The following is a 19828-nucleotide window of genomic DNA, read 5'->3' as shown; positions in this document are numbered from 1 at the left end:
TTCAGGCCTCATTCTCTGGTTTGTTTAAGGGCAGAGAATAAGGTCACAAAGGAAATCAAACCCTGATGTGGAGAAATGAAACATGAGGCCTACTGACTTCTAAAAAACATTTTAAATAACATTCTCTAAGGTTTCATTTTATACTGAAGGCAGCTGTAATAAGTTTTGGAAGATGGTGTAAGGTTTCTATTAAAGAGAGATTTTTGCTTGCTGTTTTTGTACCCAAATGAAGGAGCGAAGGAGATGGAATTAGAGCTTACTTAGTATAAGGTGAGAAACTAAAAGTTCTCTCCAGAACTGTAAAGTAGTAATTTATATGTTCTACTGTAATTTACAAATTAAAAAATATTAAACTGTTCCTAGATCTTTGAAAGTGACACACATAGCCATGGAATAATTTAATAACTGCAACACAAATGCACTTTTGCCACAAGTAAAATAAGACTGCTGCTTTGTAGTATGCTGCCAGCATAGTCTCAGTGAGTAAATTCCCAGTAGATGTTTGCTGCATGCCAAATATATTGGACGGTATAAAAGATCCCATTGTTCCTTGGGCATCATTATTTGCTATTATACTCACAATGTTTGCTTGTGAAACAGTTTATTGGAAACTAGTATGTTTAAGAAGGAACGCTTGATTTGAAATTCAGTTGATTTGGCTCTCAATGTCAAACCTTTTACAGTGTACAGCCTCTAAAAATAAATATTTTGGTCTGCTGTTTTTTACTTATCTTCGAAAGAATTCCTGGAGCAGGGGAGAATGGACAGCTTGGGTTGGGGATGGGCAATGGGTGTTTCACATCTAATTCATGGTTTGAAAGTATATGTAGGTCAGTATTAACTTTACATTCTTATAAAAAGACACGAACGGAATTAAGTTTGCGTGAAGAAGGTGGTGAGTTCCCAGCTAGGCTGATGAAACTGCAGCTCTCTGAAGGTTTTCTGGAGAGGGTGGCAGTGTCCATCTCGCTCACTGGATAATAAAAATATTTGGTAACCAGGACTGTCATTTAGAGGACTTTCTCTTACACAACGTTTGAATGAAAAGTTTTTCTGCTTTGCCTGTTTGCCTTGTCCAGCAAAAAAAGGCTTTGGTGGCCCTGGAGGCTGGGGAGCTGGCTTGTGCCCTGCCCACCACCCAGAAGATTTTAGCAGCTTTTAAATCAGGTTTAGTGAGGGTGATGGAAAGCTGCCTCTCTGTCATGGCTGAGGGCAAGGCTTCCATGGGTGCTTTGCCCAAAGACTCTGTAGCTCGCATCCACAAAATTGGACTGGGACCACTGGCTGCAGTGGCTCTCTGGACATCCAGATGATACAGGGTGCACTTGGTATATTCAGTGCTGTAAGCTTGACCAAGGCCATTTGATAGATGCTTAAGCAAGTCCATAGATTAAAAGCTCACATTAAATACATGGCAGTTTTCCAGAGAACTCTGTGTTTCCCTGTGTCCTGCTTGGAATAAGAACAAACTGGTATTTCTGCTGCTGTGTCTGGGTAAAGCAGACAGCAGCTATCCTGGTAGTGCTGGTTGGAGTGTTTTGAAAAGTTGAGCTGTCTGGTATGTGTGTCCTGCATGAGGAGTTTCAGCGCTGAGGCTTCTGCTGCTAGTTTTGAGAAATTCCCTTTGGTTTATTTTAATATGTTAATCAGTTTTTAAAATTAACCAATAATCTTTCTTCTTAATTTGTGAAGGTTTAGTCCAATTAGAATGTTTTAAAACTCAGAGGTACTTATTACAATAGCTCAAACAAAAAGAGGATATTTTACGTAATTCTTAGAGTTGAACTATGAAAAATGCTTAAAGTTTTTACGCATGGTTTCTCCCCTCCCCCCAAATAGCTATTCTTTATATTACAAGTGTAGTGCTCAAGTCATCTCCTTTGAACTGTAGTTTTTGTTATACGTTTTGGCTGCAGTGTTATTTCGGAGGAGTCAGCCAACAGGCTTACAGGGCTTTTTGGCTCGAGTTCACTTACAGTTTTCTTGGCAGCTCTGCTTATTTATGCATCTTTATTTCTCTCTCTCTTGCTCCTTCTCGCTCCCCCTCCCCACCCGAACAGAGCGATCACCACACAGGCCCATCCTCCAAGCTGGCCTTCCAGCAAATGCCTCTGCAGTCGTCGGAGGTGACGTTGAGTTTGTCTGCAAAGTCTACAGTGATGCTCAACCTCATATTCAGTGGATAAAACATGTAGAGAAGAATGGCAGTAAATACGGACCAGATGGACTGCCATATCTTCAGGTTTTAAAGGTGAGGCTTTACAGATGCCGGCGATGGTGATGATTTTTTTAAAGCATTGAATTTATTTGATGTAAATCCAAGAATTTGGAGATCTGAACTTCTTTTGAAAATAGAAGTGTTTATGTTACAAATGAAATAATGAGTTAGATAAACATTTGATTGTCTAAATGCTAATTGCGCAGCCTATAGACACTGTTTTGCTCTTTTTTACTTCTGTGAAGTCCTTGATCTCTGAATGTTACAGGCATGACTTATTCAGAAAAAAATGAAAACCCTCTTAAAGAACATCATTGACATTTATGTATGGGTAGAACGCATCCAAAACATACCCAGGACAATCTACTCCATTTCTTCCACATTTCTTCAGCCTCTGTATTTCAAAATAACGTGACACCTGCTGCCAAAGCTTGTTGGCAGGATTGGGTTTTCTGGATGCTGAGCCTGCAGAGATGTCCATTGTCCACTGGCGTATTGGTGCTGTCATTCCTGCAGGCGTTTTGAGCAAGCCTGACCAAGGAAGGCCCAAAGTTTTCTGAGCTGGGTGGCATTGCCAAAATTCAGCGTGTTGGCAGGCAGGACAGCCAGCTCTATACCATCTTGTTCCATGCAGCCCAGGTGCTTTTTCCCCACATGCCGCTGTTTTCTAACTCCTTGTGTGATGCTTCACATTAAAAAAAAAAAAAAAAAAAACAAAACCAAACCAAACAACAACAAAAACGCCAAACCCTCAATGTTTTGACGCTGATACCTGTATGAAGTGGAAGGCATATTCTTATGACGTGTTGGTGGTGGGACCATAGACAGATTGGTGTCCGTTTTGGGCAGCAGTGACATTGTTCTCCTGTGTTATTGGTCTATTCTAGCATTCGGGGATAAATAGTTCCAATGCTGAAGTGCTGACACTGTACAATGTGACAGAGGCGGACGCTGGAGAATATATTTGTAAGGTCTCCAATTATATAGGGGAGGCCAACCAGTCTGCCTGGCTCTCTGTTCTGCCAAGTAAACAAGGTAACAATGTTTTTTAAAGCAAGCTGGATGTAGAAGCTGGAAAAAATGGTGCTTTGGGAGACTGCAGGCAGCTTGTAGGATAACTCTTTGGCCTTGTGGTCTATGTGTAATCCTCCTTCGGTGATGCAACTGGTATTACACCAGCAGCCATGGAAAAATTCCCACAATATTCTGTGTGTACCATAAACAGTGGTTTCTGATGCTGATCTTTATTCTCTCTTGTGTTTGGTGTCTTTGTGTCTGTGTGTTTACATCCAGTTTTGTTGCTAATTCTGCATACTTTGCAGTTCACATACAGGGTACTCGTTGAATAATATAATTAGTGTATATTTATATATACACACGTGTGTGTATATATATGAAAAGTTCACATAATTACCTACTGAAGCATAAGTCAGGTCAGTTTAGTCACTTATAAATTCCAGTGTCACCTGGGACTGTGCAGGGAGGGAGTGTTTCCCAGTTGTTATTCACCAGTTATTACCCAGTTAACAACCCATCAGTAGCAATGAAGACTGGCAACAATGCAACTGCAGCTCACACTAAATTTACTTTAAAATGGTCTGGTAAAAATGTGTTTATTCCCTCATCTTGTATTTCAAAGTGACATTTTTTAATGGAACAGAGACAAAAAGCAGCAAACAATAATGTCTCTAAGTCTCCATCATAGACACCTTGACACTGATGCCCTCCCGCGCCCATCTTGGGACAGCTGGAAAGTTCCAGTACAAGATTTACTCTATCTGTACGAGTTTGGATAATCACTGATACACTGGTTGGTTTGGTGCATAATGACTTGTCAAGCCAGAGATTTAGCAAGTCTGGAAGGAGACCTGAAAAAAAACCACCTTCCAGATTTTTTTTTCAGTCTCTTAAATTTAGAAAAATATATTTTATGTCTACCTCCTGGTTCTTGAACCTTTGGGGTCCAGTTTTTCTCCACATCTGAGAGCCACAACTGATCTTTTTTTGAACAGAGCTGAGATACACTGCTTCTAAGCAAACCACCAAATATTACCAGACTTCAGATGAAAATGGTATTTGGCAACACTGCATGACATACAATATTGAAGTGTAGTGCAGAGGATGATGCAAGGACCATACACTGCTTAAGACAGCTACTAAGTTGTGTCTTCTGGAGCAGAATTCCCCTCCCCTCCCTTTAAAAAATTTTTTTTTAAAATCCTTTCAGATTATATTTTTGTAGTAAATTCTTTCCTCTGAAACAGGTGACTACATGTGAAGGATCCCACATTCTGTCCTACTTCGTTTTCTCTTTGTTTTTCTTTCAACTTTCTTTTATTAAAAAAGAAGAAGAAAAAAAAAAAAAGCTTTGTGGGGTAATTTTTCCATGTCATTTGATTGCATGCATGTTTAGGTGGTGAGTTTAGGTCTGGTGAAGGGTGTTGATTACTTTCTGAGGTGAGCTGGGACCTGTTGGTAAACGCCTTTTGGATGAGGGATTGTGGATGGGGAAGGAGCTTTGCATCTCTACACCTCTGCCTTTACAAAGTGCAAAGCCCTGTGGCTCCATCTCCCTATCCACAAGAATTCTCTCAATGTCTAGCTTTTTCTCTTGCTTCCCTCTTTTGTTTTTTTTTTAGGCTGCCGGTGTTAACACCACGGACAAAGAAATTGAGGTTCTCTATATACGGAATGTAACTTTTGAGGATGCTGGGGAGTATACATGCTTGGCGGGTAATTCTATTGGGATATCCTTTCACACTGCATGGTTGACAGTTCTGCCAGGTATACACTGCTCTCCTTCTGTGGTTTTTCCTCTTTTTTTTTTCCCCTTGTTGATTGCTGCAGAATTAGCACAGCTTCTGTCTCAGAAAAGGAACTTTTACAATGATTTTTTTTTTAAACACAGTTGTCTCAAGTCAGTGAATTATTTCATCACATATTTGCAACTCCAAAAACCTAACAACAACTAAAAAAGAGGTGGTGGGGGGGGAATGGCTATTGCACTTAATTGAAATATTTTTACATCTGTTAAATGTTCATCAGAAATGCTAAGGAACTGCATTTCCTTAGCACTTCAGTGAGATAACTGAAAATCAGCACATTAATCATTGTAAACTTTTTCAAGAGGAGGAAATTCAAAATTTCTTATGAAGCTTTGGGACTAATTTGTCCACAGTCATATACTGGTTCATTAAAATACCTGAGCTATTCAGTGTGCTTAAATTCATTTTTGCCTATCCTCCAAATCTCTTACGGAAATTCTAATTTTAATGCCAAAGGATGGTGTACAGAAGCAGTGCCTTCCATATCTTGGGAATCGGCTCCGTGCATCTTTAAACATTGCATGCTCTGAGGAAAAAAAGTAGTCATTTGCTTTTACTGCAAAGCATGTCTTGCTGTTCTGGGGTTGATGATGTTTCTGTCCTTAAAAGAAACAAACATCAATGTGCTTTATTGCCTGAAAATTGTTATCAGCTGTTAGAAATGTAACTGTAGTTGGTTTTGACACTAGTCAAATTTTCTCATTTATAACTGTTGGCAGCTGCCTTAGGAGTTCCTTTGAAAAAACATGAACCACCTGAGGTTTGCTGGGTCATCTTGTGCTTACCATTTATTAATTGTTAATCCTAAGTAAAGGTACAAAACCTGCATGTGCATATTGCTGAGGTTCATATTACGGGAGTGAAATGTTCCCACTTTCTGCAGATAATTTCTTACCCTTTATTAAAATATATTGAACAAGGCAGCTTTATTACATCTGACTCTTATGTGAACACCGAGCCTGCATGGTCTGTCACCAAGCAGGCAAAGCAGTACTTGTGTAGAGCTTGCTTCTGCTAGCTGTGTTTGCATTTTGCAAGTGCTTGAACAGCATTTTTTTTTTTTTTTTAAAACCGATTTTCTTGAATGAAATATTTTTATAAGCCTGGAATGAGGCACAAGAAAATTTCAGCTTGAACGTGCATTGCTTGCGGAGTGACCACTGATTGCTGTGGAATGCTGTTTATCCAGGGGTTGAATCCCAGATAAGGGATTAGGGACAGTGTTTGCACATATAACTGTCTTGAAGATAATTTTAAAATGGTTTCAATCAGAGTAACAGCTATGTGAAACCACTCCCACTAAAATCTAATCTCATAGACTAGTAACCACTGATGAGGTTACTTGAAATATGTGGCTCTCACAAAAGAGGACTCATTAATTAAGGTATTACTAGCAATTCAGCTTTCGCTTGTGTTATGCTTTTTAACCAGACACTGGGCTCTTCGAAGGACCTCAGGGACATTAGGCACCCAGCATGAACCACAACGAGTTAAGCAGCTGGGCAGCCGGGTCCTTGAAACACTCTTGAAACCCCTAACGTGAGTTTAGAAACATGATGAGGGACCAATTCATTCTGCCTTCTCTCTGTATTTTGAGATCCCAGTGAAAATTTTGGGTAAACAGGCAATGCAGACTCAAGCCCAAATGTCTTTTTGTGAATTTAGACACTTCTTTTAGGCTAGCTAATTCAATCTTTTCTTTTTAGATGTGTCTTTATGTGGTTAAAAAGAATTACAGTGCTTTTGAAGTTTGACTTGAGCAACAAAATGAACCTGAGCCTAGTTTGAACACTTCAGTTTTTTTCTTTTCCCCTAAAATTATGCTCAATCATCCAATATGTCAATGTATATGTATCTACCTATCTAGGCAGACACACGTATATATATATGTATACGTAGATGCACAAGCTCACACTCAGTGGCTAACTGAGAAGTCAAAAGCAGTGTTCTAGTAAGAAAAATTACTCTCAGATTGCAAGAAGATCTAAACATTCACAGTATTCTGTATGTCACACAGTCACTACAAGAATTGCTGGGGATTTTACCATTTCAAGTTATTCCAAGCACTGTACTGAACTAGGCTTGTACTGTGTGCTAACTCTGTGGCATGATTGTTCCCTCCTAAAAACTTCCAATCCAGCTCCTGAAAAAGAAAAAGAATATCCGACATCTCCAGACTACCTGGAAATAGCAATTTACTGCATAGGGGTCTTCTTAATTGCCTGCATGGTGCTGACAGTCATCGTGTGTCGCATGAAGAACACCACCAAGAAGCCCGATTTCAGCAGCCAGCCCGCTGTCCACAAGCTGACAAAGCGAATCCCTCTGCGCAGACAGGTAACAGAAAGTAGATAAAGAGTTTGAAAAACTTTTACCAAACAACTAAGCCAGCACATCCTTCTGATGAAAGCTTTGGAAAGGGGACTAAATAAGCATTATACCATATTGCAGTAGGGGTAGGATTTAGTTTGGCACCTAGGAGACTGGCATGGGAAGAAAGTACATCTTAACAACACAGCGATGTGTGTCTCAAGGCAAGGAAACCAGGGCAGGGATGTTAAGAGGAGAAATGTAAAAAATGGAATATGTTCTGTATTAGCAGCCTATAGATGGAAAAAATGTATTTAAAGTATTTTGGGGCCTGATCCCACAGCTCATTGAAGTCAATGGAAAAAATTTTACTGACTTAATGGACTTTGGAACAGAATCCTCTTCAATTGTGTATTTTTAATGTTTCTAAGGTGACTATTATTGTAGTAACTAGGTACCAGATACAGAGAGGTATTTTTCCGGAAGAATTTTGAAGACTGAGAGGAGGGAATTTCATAGCCAAGCATCCAGAAACCACCCCAAAATAGAAAAATGACCGTAATAAAGTAAAAATAAGGGAGATACTGTATCAGATCTCAGACAGTTTGATTAAAATGCTGATGCTTTTGAGTGGGGAACAAAAGGAAATGGCAGATTTAAAATGCACACAGCAGCTTCACATGAAATATATTTTGCAATTGCTTGTGGCTGGCAATGAGCGTTGCTGGAGAGGGCAATACCATGAGCAACAAACCAGTTGAACAAGTAACAGGACTTTGGCTTTGTCAAAGGCCATCACTTGCCAAAACAAGCCTCCGTTCCCACATACTATCCTCTCCTGAAAGACTTGTTTCTTTTGAAGATGGAGTTTAATATGTTTTGATTTTCTTGCAGTATGTTTTCAGGATAGACCTCTGAACTCACCAAATCCACCCTCAGCTTTCAGTCTTGTGAGCTGGAGGGGTGTTGGCACCTGAGGCTGTGGTTCACCTTGGTATTCAAAACAGGGGCCGTCCGCAGGGTTGGATCTGGGCTCTGGTCAGGGGGTTTGGATCTGAGGGTTTAGTTCAGGTCCTTTGGATCTGGAGGGTTTAGTTCAGGTCCATCTGCACTGTGAATAGGTTGCACAGAATTTCTGCAGTTTGTTTTTACAGCTTGTCCAGGATATTATTGCTGTCAGATACGTGTACCTTAAAAATAGTTCTTCAGTGTTTGAAATTTAGATGCATGGTCACACAGAGTTAGGGTGGAGCTTGATCTTGGGATTTTGAATGGTATTACTTTCTTCTGAACCCTTGTTTCTGAGTCTCCTTGGTTAAAAATACTGCAGAATAGTAATGCTTCAGCCATCTTCCTCTAAAGTGCAGTATTTTACAAAACCTTGGTGGGAGACATGAACTTTTTCTGATCTGAAAAATATTTGGTTTGTTTTATGATCAAAAATGTTAATTCTTATTTTTTTCGCAGCTTGGGTTGTGGGGGTTTTTTTTGTTTTTGTTGTGGGGTTTTTTTATAATTTTGTGATTTTACTCATTTGCTTGAAAATCACTGGGAAGAAGAGGGACTTTTGACTCTGTATCAGAAAGTGATGAGAAGCCCTCAGCTCAATTCACACATCTCTGTGGCTAAAGATCTGCGTAGCTTTCTGGACAAAGAAACGCTTTTCAAATGTTGTATACTTAACCATTAGATTTCTGCCTAAATATAAAAGCATCATAATAACTCAGAGATAAGTTGACAGCATAAAACATACTTAAGGTTTCGTGTGAGTTCAGCTGTGTCAGTTGGAAATGGTTCCTTGGGGGGAGAGTTTTATTTCATTGTGTGTGGTAGCAATGCCAACTACTGCCCTCAGTTTAGTTATTTATCATTAAATGATGCAATATGGACCTTCTCCAAAGCTATTGTTTTCAACAGAGAAAAAATTCTGTCTTAGAACATGCTTGTCAGATATGGTTTTACCAGTTTATTTTGGTTTTCTACATTTTCCTAGCAGAACTGGCATTTTACTTTTAAAACCGGGAATAATTTTTTGAGAAACAGTATGTGTTTTAAAGTGCAAATCCTATTTCAACCCCTAAGCAAAAATTCCACTACTCTCAATTCTCCCAAGTACTTTTTTATTAACAGGAGTTTCTCATTCAAGGGCTCTCTGCTTTTGTATCTTCATAGAGGAAAATATAACTACTATAAGTGTTAAAAGAAATCTGTATTTCTGTTTTGACAATTTGACTGGTTATTTCACTAATTGTATTAGCACGCAGAGGCAGAACGAGATGATCAGTCCCTGAAAACTTGCTCATCAACAGTGAAGATTGCCTAATTTTTCGGTTAGCATCTCCTTGGTCTCTAAGGCTGCAGCAGTTGTTTAGTTTCTGCATCTTTTAAAGCTGGTTTTGGATTTCAGAATCGTCGCAAATCAAGAATTAAAAAATAATCCAGGAGGTGTTTTATTTAATGGGTATGTGTTTCTGGGTTATTCAACTCAGTTTTGTTGTACAGTCAGGCTTACTTTTTTGTTTCACATTATTTGTATTTCAGAGGATTGTATTTAAAGTCAGGTGGGGTTTTGTCACCAAGCCTTTATTTATCTATTGATCACAGAAGGTTCTCCCGTGCCTTTGTGCTGTGTGTGGGAGGAATAGAGAAAGTGGCTGAGTTGCTCAGAGGATGGGTGAGAGCGAGCAGGGGAGATGCTCGTGGCAGGTAGAATGTGAGCTGGGCAGAGATCTGGGGCTGGGTAATGGGATTTGTTGGAATTCCAGAGAAATGAGGCCATAGACTGGAGAATTCTTGATATTGTTTTCAAAGCTCTCTGCTGCTGGGTCAAGCTCCCTAAGGAGCTGGATATGAAAATAATCCTGGTTCACGAAGAGACATTTGCATAACTGTGATGCCATCTTGTCTAAGTGGGATAAGAGTCTTGCTGAGTAACATATGGTTTGGTTTGCAGGCCTGGATTCTCGTACACTATTTAGTCTGAGCTACTACAGGATTTTATCATTCCCCACATGCAGGCGTTTTTTCCCTGCCAAAATGCGGTTCTTTTCACATTCATAGGAAGGGTCATGATGAAGTCAGGAATTATCAGTTCCCTCCCCCTACAATCCTCAGCTTCACTAGGATCTGGTACTTGGTTTTCGAAATAGAAACTGCTAACAGGGAAATCTAGCAAGCAGTTCCTCTTCTTTAAATAAAAGCAGAGGTGCAGTGCTTTTTTGGTATTAGTGCTGTTCTGTTCTAGAAGTACCAGCTTGCAAGGGAGAGAGAGAGGAAGTGTTTGTAGGATTGAACATCACAAACTGATTTGTGATATAGGCTTTAGGTGACAGGTTCACTGAACCAAAAAGTAAAGAGTAGCCTTAAATCGGATTTACATCTCTTTAGTAGAACTTCTTTTTTAACAAATAAATTATAATTTAAACAGAAAAAAAGGCAGTCCCGTCTTTTGTGACTTGCCCAAAGTCAAGTACAAGAGTTTGTCATCACTTGAGCATTTTGTTAGTGCTATCACAGTAACAGATTTGACAGTCTATCATATCTGGGCCCCCTCAACATGGGTGTATATAGGTGTCTTAAATAGGGAGGAATGATTTCATATGCTTAGTATTTTAAGTACATTCTCATTAATTTGTATCTACTGTTGTTGTTGTTGAGTTTAATCCTTCATAAAAATATGAGTGCATTTGTGGTGAACAAAGATTGTTCATTTAAAGTAAAACTCAAGCTCATCCAGCAGAATAGCTAATTCAAAATGATGATGGCAGCAGGAACCTGAAAAAAAGAAAAGTAATCTGCAACAAGTAAACATAATATTTCACATAGTATTGAGCTGTAAAAATAGAATTCACTTTAAGGAATAGTCTCTGAAATAGAAAGATTAATACACAGCTGTCAGTAGGATATGTTGTAAGGAATTTACCTTAATACCTATTTTAGATTCTTGCTTTATCCTTGGATTTCTCTATACAGAAACCATCGACTTGCCTAGTAGTACTTGTTCTTTATGTTGTTGTGTAAGTGTTTCAAAAGGAGTGCTTTTCATGAAGGGGTGGTGCATGTGTGTTAAATGTCAGTACTTAACACTAGGAATCCTCAGTTTCATGTACTGCATTTAACCTTACATTTTCCTAGATCCAGTCACTCAGATGGATTGTTTCTATCAACAGCCGATAGCATTACTTACTAATTATATTTATACACATATATGCATATGACTTCAAATTAACTTTTATAGCAGAGCCTTCAAAAAAACTGACAATTATAGGAAATCACTGCACGGCTGCTAAAATCTCACAGCATGAGGGCCAGAACTGACAGATTTAGGCTTTGGGACAGAGTATAAATCACCAGTGGAGGAACACCCTTTGTAATCAATTACAGACAATCACACACTGCTCTGCAGCTGATTTTGCCACATGGCATTTAAAGATTTCAGCAAAGATTTGTTTGTTTTAAATGCTCCACTGCTTAGAAATGCTTTTAAAGCATTATCTTAGTGCTGATTAAATACAGTGTGTTGGCTGAGGGAAAAAATACGTTGTTAAAATGGGGATATAATCATGCATTGGTGCGTGAGGTTTGGACACAGGGGGCTTTTCTCCTTCTGAAGTGCAGATATGGGGCTAAAGATCTGTCTGAGACTGGTACTTTTCTTGGTTCTGGCTCCTAAAAGCAGGAAGGAAGCACACAAAGAATATTTTATGGTGGAGGTCTACCTTCCTCTTGAGCTTAACATATACCACAATAGTCCTTTCAGTGTTTTGCTCAAGTCAAGCTGACTTCTGCTTTCCTTGCTTTAGTTAAGCACTCAGAATACCTCCCTAGTGTAGTGTCATCACTTAAACCAGGTGCCCCCAACACACTGAGTAGACCTTGAAGATGTCTAATTCGCCTACCTTGGGTGCCCTTCCTTGCTTCTCTGCCCTGGCTCTGCTTTGTTCCTTTATCTCTGAGCAGCACATGTTGGTGAGCTGGGTGATGCATTTTGACTAGGTGTCCAGCTGCTGCTTCTTGGCACCTGGTAGACCCAAAAGTGGCCCTGTGGACTGTATATTGGCCATGTACAATTGCAAACGTGCTGCAAAAACTCAGTATGGCCTCTATTGTGCCTGTGTCCTATGTATGTTGAATCTTTGCATGACTGAAAGCAAAAAGAGCATCCATGTACTTGAAAGCAACTCCACACACTGAAATGTAGGGTTGATGGCAAGAGTGTCACTGGTTCTTGAACCTGCATGGCAAGGGGTTGGAGAGCAATGCTGCAAGTAGCAAGCTGGAAAAAGGCCTTCTATCTGCTGTTACTTAAATGTATACATGTAGATTAAAGTTGACCGTGTCTACTGACCTTGGAGTAGGCAGGGTTTTCCTCATTGTTTTATAGTGCACTCTAAGGCAGTGAAAAAAGATGCTTAAGGGATGAGTTCAAAGGTTAATTCTTTACTATTGCAGAAAAGGTGAAAGGCTATTTTGAAACAGAAAATCTCCTCCAACCACAGGCCAGCCTGGGTTGGCTTCATCTTTTCTGGAACAGATTTTTATAGCCCTTGAGCTCCTGTAACTCCTTGTACTGCTCCAATTAATCAATCAGAAGAATATTCCCTGGGAGTACAGTTCATTTTTCTTCTCCCAGACACAGAGTAGTTCCTCTGGATTTCTCATCATTCCTATCCGTGCTAATGCACTTTGGTTACCTACAGCATCTCCGGCCAATCATCCAGTTATTGTGTGAAGTAAACACGTGCAATAATGTTAAAAGGGAAACTGGCAGAGTCTTTCATCTGTTTTTTCTATACATCATTACTATTTAACTTCTGTGTTTGAAATGCATCACCAGAGTATTTCAGTTTATTGCAAGTTTACATTTATAGGTTTTAACCATGCTAAGACCACTGAGTTGTGAGTGTAAGAGCTAGTCAAAAGATGAAACTCTAGTAGAGAACTGAACAGTGTCTAATACAGATATTGTATTCATGAAAAAAAAGACCTCAGAACATTTTGGGCCATTTCTGATATGTAAGGGATATCATCTAAATTTTGCAGCTTCACTTCCTTGCCTTCCTCATGTCCCATGAAAACAATGGTTATAATGACAATGGAAGGTGAGAAGGTAAAGGCAATGTTAATAAACAAAATGATAAATAAATCAGGAGTTGAATAAATATCTTGGTAGAACGGCTGGTGCGTGGGTTTTGGAAATATGAAGGAAGTGGTTGTAGAGTATTAGGGGTAGGTTTGCTGTGAGAGAGATTTAAAAATGGAAACCAGAAATAAGAGAAATGAAATTCAGGGGAAGTCGTGTGGGACAGGAGCTGCTGCATTGTTGAGATTTGCACATTTCTTAGCGCTGAGCTAGTTCATTTCATGAAGTCTCATTTTTAAACTGTAGTGAAATAATGAAAACAAGCAAAAAATAAGTAAAAGTCTAATTCCAGCTCAGGTTCTCATGTTGACCTGCCATGCAGCTCTGAGTGAGCAATTCAGCTCTAGCAGGTGTGTTTCCCTCTAGGCTGGGCATAGCAGCATCTCTCTCGAAGGACTGACTCTGTTCAATATTCACTTACTGATTTATTTAGAGCTACGTAGTCTGCCTCAATAGTAGTTTTCTGTTTGTACCCCAAGTGGTCACCATATTTATTAGCTTTGAGGAATGTGCCAGGTACTTATATTTGCTGAAAGTAAATATTAACATCAGTGATGGTTGGATGGACAAGGGGGAAAGCAGTCCACCTCTGTTATTTGAATGGTAGCCTTATTTGTGCAGTCATACTCTCTTGTTCCATGGATACCACATCTTGCATGCAGAAGCTGGAGCTTCTGATATCAAGAAAGGTCTGTCAGTCAGCTGCAAAACTGTTGACCAAGGTTAATTTTTTTACAGCAGTCCTTAACACTTTTTTTCCTTATGAGACCTCTTTCCAGTCTTAATCTCTGGTCTTAGAAAAATGTCAAGAAACCTACCCCATTTGATGAGATGGGTTTGAGGATGTCAACCTGCAAAAAGACCTCTCAAAACAGGTTGTCAGAGTCATGATGAGAAATTTGTTTGAGAGCCTTAGCCTTGTCCTGTCAAAATAGATTGTGTAAGAGCATGACATGGTTGCAACAGCTTTTCAGACCCATTCTGAGGAGCTCGAGTAATTCCGTGGGCTGAGACACTGTAATTGTTAATTGGACTTGAAATAAGGGAGCACTAAGTTGTGCTTACCAGGTGTCAAGAGAGGAGACAAGAGGATTTTGTGTTCATATCACTGTGTGTCACCGATTTGCACTCTAATGCTATTAGGATCTGTTTACTGCTTTTTTTTTTTTTATCTAGTTATAAGACCTCTGGAACAAAGTTGTAGCCTGGTGACACTTTACATAAGCAAACCTGTTGTCAAAGTTGACTCCAGGTGATAAGGACGAAGGTCAAGAGTGGTAGTTATTCCAATACTAGGCTTCCAGCTTGGGCAGGGTCCCAACGATCTGGCTGAGAAGCACCTCCTGCTGCCTGACGTGAGAACAGGAACCAGCGATGGCATTGTGAAACAACCTTCACCCACCTTGGCCATTGGATTTGGGCTTGGTCAAGACTGTCACAGCCTGGAGAGAGAAGGAGGAGTCACACTTAAAGGAGGGAAAGACTGGCAATACAAGCATTTTTGCTTTGTTGTTCATATTCACTTGAAACTCTGAGGTCAGCAGACAGCAGGCTGCTGCTTGCAGGTTTGAGGAGAGCACCTTACAGAAGATACACCATTCACACCAAAGTGAGTTTTGTTATATGGATGAAATAGCTGCCTCATTTTTCAAAGCAGTTATCAAGTACCTTTGCTCTAAGGAAAATGTTGTTGAGACGGATGAGAAATCATACTCCAAAGTGAATCACGTTTCAAAGCGTTGGACATGAAATTATTTTAGGAGCTCTTCTTCACATTGCCTGCAGAATCTTAATTAAGAATGTAGTTAACTGAAAACTTAAGCATCCCCCAATTATTGTGATAGCTTTTTGATGCTTTCAGTATTGAATGCTTAGAAAATACAGAATCATAGAATCATTTAGGTTGGAATGGACCTCTAAGATCATTGAGTCCAACCATTAACGTAACACTGCCAAGGCCACCACTAAACCATGTCCCTAAGCACCACATTTACACATCTTTTAAATACCTCCAGGGATGGTGAATCCACCACTTCCCTGGGCAGCCTGTTCCAATGCTTGACAACCCCTTCAGTGAAGAAGTTTTTCTTAATATCCAATCTAAACCTCCCCTGGTGCAACTTGAGGCCATTTTCTCTCATCCTATCACTTGCTAAAGTACAACACCCACCTCGCTACAACCCCTTTTGTAGAGAGTAATAAGGTCTCCCCTGAGCCTCCTTTTCTCCAGGCTAAACAACCCCAGTTCCCTCAGTCGTTCCTCATAAGACTTTTGCTCTAAACCCTTCACCAGCTTCATTGTCCTTCTCTGGACACACTCCAGCACCTCAATGTCTTTCTTGCAGTGAGGGGCCCAAAACTGAACCAAGCCTCACCAGTGCCGAGTACAGGGGGACGATCACTTCCCTAGCCCTGCTGGCCACACTATTGCTGATACACGCCAGGATGCTCTTGACCTTCTTGGCCACCTGGGCACACTGCTGGATCATATTCAGCTGCTGTAGACCAACACTCCCAGGTCCTTTTCCTCTGGGCAGCTCTCCAGCCCAAGCCTGCAGTGTTGCGTGGGGTTGTTGTGACCCAAGTGCAGGAACTGGTGTGAGAGAATCCAACATTTCCTATGCAGTAACATGCATGTAACCTTGATCATTGACACTCATGAAGAATAGGGGAGCCTTTGTAAAAATACCATTTTTCAATTAAAAACTCAAAATTTCAATTTAATAGTAACACAAAAAAAAGGAAATTGCGTGCTGATTTGGGAGGAGAAATGGTGACATGGACAGCTAGAAGTTAATGGAAGAAGGGACCTTATTGGTAACATCTGCTTGCAATATAAGCTGCCCACTTAGGTATCTGTGGGTGATGATGTAAATACTTTCAATTTATTAAAAAAATTTAATTTGATAAATGGAGAGAAAAGTTTATTTAATGTATTTTCTGAGTGAATGTGTTTAAAACTTAGAGGGTTTTCAACCTATGGGACAGGTTTACAGCCTTGGCAGCAATTAGAGTCAGTATTGTGCTTACAAGGGAGGTGAGAATAGTACACTAGAAACAAGACTGTAGGTTCAGCCTCTTTCCTAATACCACTGTTCTGAGCTGGCTTCATTATCAAGTACTGCTGCTTTTCAGCTATTGGGCCAAGATTACATCTCTGCCTCTCTTTTTTTTTTTCCTTTTTGCATCTTGTATTGCAACAACAGGTGTCAGCTGACTCGAGCTCCTCCATGAATTCCAACACACCTCTGGTGAGGATAACTACTCGCCTCTCCTCTACTGCTGATGCCCCCATGCTGGCAGGAGTCTCGGAATATGAATTGCCAGAAGACCCAAAATGGGAGTTTCCAAGAGATAAGTACGTAGCCTTTTTCCCTTAACACTGCCTATGCACATCTGAAAAACATGACACAGTATGGGAGGAAGCATCTTTCCTAATGTCTCCCAGAGTTTCTTTAGTTAAAAGAAAATCTCAATTACTTGAGCCTCCTCTGAAGGAGGATCCAAGGATCCAATTGAAGATCCAATTCAATTATCTGAAATCAGTTTGTTTAAATAGAAACTAAATTTTTTCTGCGTGTCATTATGATTTTTATTTTCCGATTTCTTGTAGGTTTTTAGATACTGTGCTGAAATGTAACTCCTCTGTTAGGAAGGGAGTAAATCTGAAAGCTTGTTTCAAAATATACTCAAGACTGAGAGATAACCATGTACAAGCATTATTGAAGATTTCCCCAAGCAATACCTCTGTACATTAAACCATGTTTATTAGTTGATTACTTAATTGGTTAATATTTATAAAATAAGTAATACAGTGTCATGTAGGAGATAGAGAAAGTCTAAAATATCATATTAGACAATGTTTTCTTTCTGTCAGGACTCTGGGTAGGATTTTGTGTTGATTTTGTATTAACCCGTATTAATGGAGATGATTTTTGATTTAGAGGGACATCTTGCATATTGTGGGCATATATGTACAACAACTGTGGCTTAAAAGTATTCGGTTTCAAGCAGAGAATAGTGATATCTGATAAATGCAAATTCGTATGGCTGCATAATATTTTCTTCAAAGTCTGTTAACGAACATGCAAAATGAGCTTCTGAATAATCTAATTAAAGCTGTAACCGTATTTCTTAATATAAAAAAAGACATGTAAAAGAGAAATAATATTAACACAGATAGACCCATGATTATTTATTAAAGTTAGCACTAACTTTAAGAAGTCTTTAGGTGGCTTTGAGAAAATAACACCTCTTATCATGAACAGTTCTCTTTGAAAGTTCAGGGTTGTAACTTTTGGATAGAAGAGCTGTAATTTTGAACCTTCTGACAACTGTTCTGGAAATTATTTTAATGATGTAGCTGAAAACTAGTGCAAAATGCTGTAATTGCCACCTGCAGTATTCTAGTCAACAGTGAGGGCCTGTATATGTACTTCTGTCAGCCCATGCCCTGGGGGGATACACCAAATGCGGAAAATTTTAGAGTGCTAAACATTTAAAACCAGCGTTCAGCACAAATGTAGGTGGAGCAGATTTGCAATGAAAGGAGGCTATTTAGAGGCAGTTTATTAGGTTGGGGGGCAGGAGGCACACAATGAGGGGTTTGTTACTTTAGTCCTAGCAGGGCAATAGCACATAAATTAACCAGTTTCCAATGCAAATGTTTGTTCTTTGCCAAGATCCTAAATTCAATTTTAGTTCTGGAGAAAACGCAGGATGACCTCAGCATAGCATACGCTGCCCTTCAGTCTTTGCACCTTTTTAAACTTGCATTTGCTTTAGAAACCAGTCCAAAACAGCTTGAGGAATTCTCACCGAGGCAAAGACCGCATTTGACAAGGAGTCTGTGGGTTGCCCTTGGGAGGAACCACCTCTCACTTCTGTCCTGTGCCTGAGCAGATAAGCGGGGTTTTCAAACCACATAGCCCGGGTCTAACACTCTTCTGTTGATGGTATGACAACCTCTCCCTTTATTTCATGAGGAAAGACGTGCTTTTAAGAACGAGTCCCTACATAATCATACCTGTGAATCTTGCTTTTGACCATGGAAAGCCAAGACCTTAAGAAATCAGTTCTGAAAATGCCTATCCGCTTCTGGCCCCTACACTGGATAACGTTAGCAGCATCACACTTGCCGAGCACCCTCTCTGATTTCTGCCATGGCACTGCTTCTGGATGTTAGGTGATATTCTCTGTGAGTAAAGGAACCCAAATCTGGCCCTTAAGCACTTAGGCTGGAACCAAAAAGACTTTACCCAGAGGCTTTGAAGTTTCTTTTTTATTTTATCTCTTTATCCTCATAAAGTTGAGATCGACATCTCTGTGTCTGTCTGTTACAGCTGAGCAGGTTTTACAACGAGGGATATGCTCCACAAAATGCATTTTTGCAGAGCCCTCTTTAATGACTGCTCTTTTTAGAAGGTTTCTTGCGTTGATACTGTGATTATAACTGAGTTTCAGTTTCCTCCAGTCTCTGCTTCCTGCTCTCTAAGCAGAGCCCGGGTGCTGCAGACAGGAGGCATCTCCTGTTACCCTCATACATGACACTTGTGGCAGCAAAGAGCCCGCAGCCAAGAAACAGCCTCTGTGCTAGACCCAGCTGTGGATAAATAAAGCATCCCGTCTCGCCCCTTAAAGGATCAAAGCGCTGGGGGAATGCACAAGGATGTCAGAAGAGTGATCTTGCTGTGGGTGGGGAGGCCGTGGAGAAGACGGCTCGTAGGGGATGCTCAGATCTGCCAAGTGCTTTGTCCCGCGGAGGCGTTGCCTTTGTGCGGCTGGGCAGGGAGAGCCTCGCCGCTGCCTGAACCTCGCCGGGACGTGCAGCCGAGGAGCGGAGCCGGCGGCCGTGGCAGCTCCTGGCAGCCCTTCAAGGCGCGTGAGCATCGCCGGCGCCTTTCCCTGGGCTCTCGCAGCAGGAACCCCTCCCGAGCCTTCGCCGCACGCTTGTCGACGGCCTCTTTTCCCTTCCCCTTCTCTTGCCTTCATCCTCCCTCCTCTCTCCCACAAGAAGGCGGCTCTCTGGCCACCTATCAGCCACACGAAAGAGAAATGGGTGCGATAATTACCCACAGCTGCACCCAAACATGGTGTCTACTGACTTTCTGTCTCTGTCCTGTCTAATTCCTTCAGCTCAAGAGATCATTAGGCAAACGTTCACAGCCCACGTCCCCAAACAGAACACAAGAATACAAATTTTGTGCTAAAATTAAGCTGCCTGAGAGCATGTTTGATTTTTCCTTTCTCTTTGCACTGTGCTGTTGTATCACAGGAGTTAATAATATTTAAAACATCCCCCTGCTCTAAATACCACCCTTTACCACACAAATC

General features: G+C 40.5%; 1 protein-coding gene across 6 annotated transcripts in view; it reads left to right on the top strand.

Moving 5' to 3' along the window:
- FGFR2 (fibroblast growth factor receptor 2) overlaps window positions 1–19828 on the top strand; it is an 87225-nt gene that overhangs the window by 51766 nt on the left and 15631 nt on the right. For 3 of the 6 annotated variants that reach the window (XM_074831435.1, XM_074831437.1, XM_074831432.1), the window contains 4 exons: window positions 2061–2251; window positions 3106–3253; window positions 7184–7380; window positions 16702–16853. In XM_074831435.1, the coding sequence (XP_074687536.1) occupies window positions 2061–2251; window positions 3106–3253; window positions 7184–7380; window positions 16702–16853 (688 nt within the window). Of the gene's footprint in view, window positions 1–2060; window positions 2252–3105; window positions 3254–4857; window positions 5003–7183; window positions 7381–16701; window positions 16854–19828 lie in introns of all 6 variants that reach the window. The other 3 variants (XM_074831436.1, XM_074831434.1, XM_074831438.1) reach the window with 1 other exon arrangement.

This window comes from Strix aluco, chromosome 7 (genome assembly GCF_031877795.1).
Source record: "Strix aluco isolate bStrAlu1 chromosome 7, bStrAlu1.hap1, whole genome shotgun sequence".
NCBI classification, from domain to species: Eukaryota; Metazoa; Chordata; class Aves; order Strigiformes; family Strigidae; genus Strix; species Strix aluco.
Note: the sequence above shows the minus strand (reverse complement) of the source record. Positions and strands in the feature narration are given on the sequence as shown.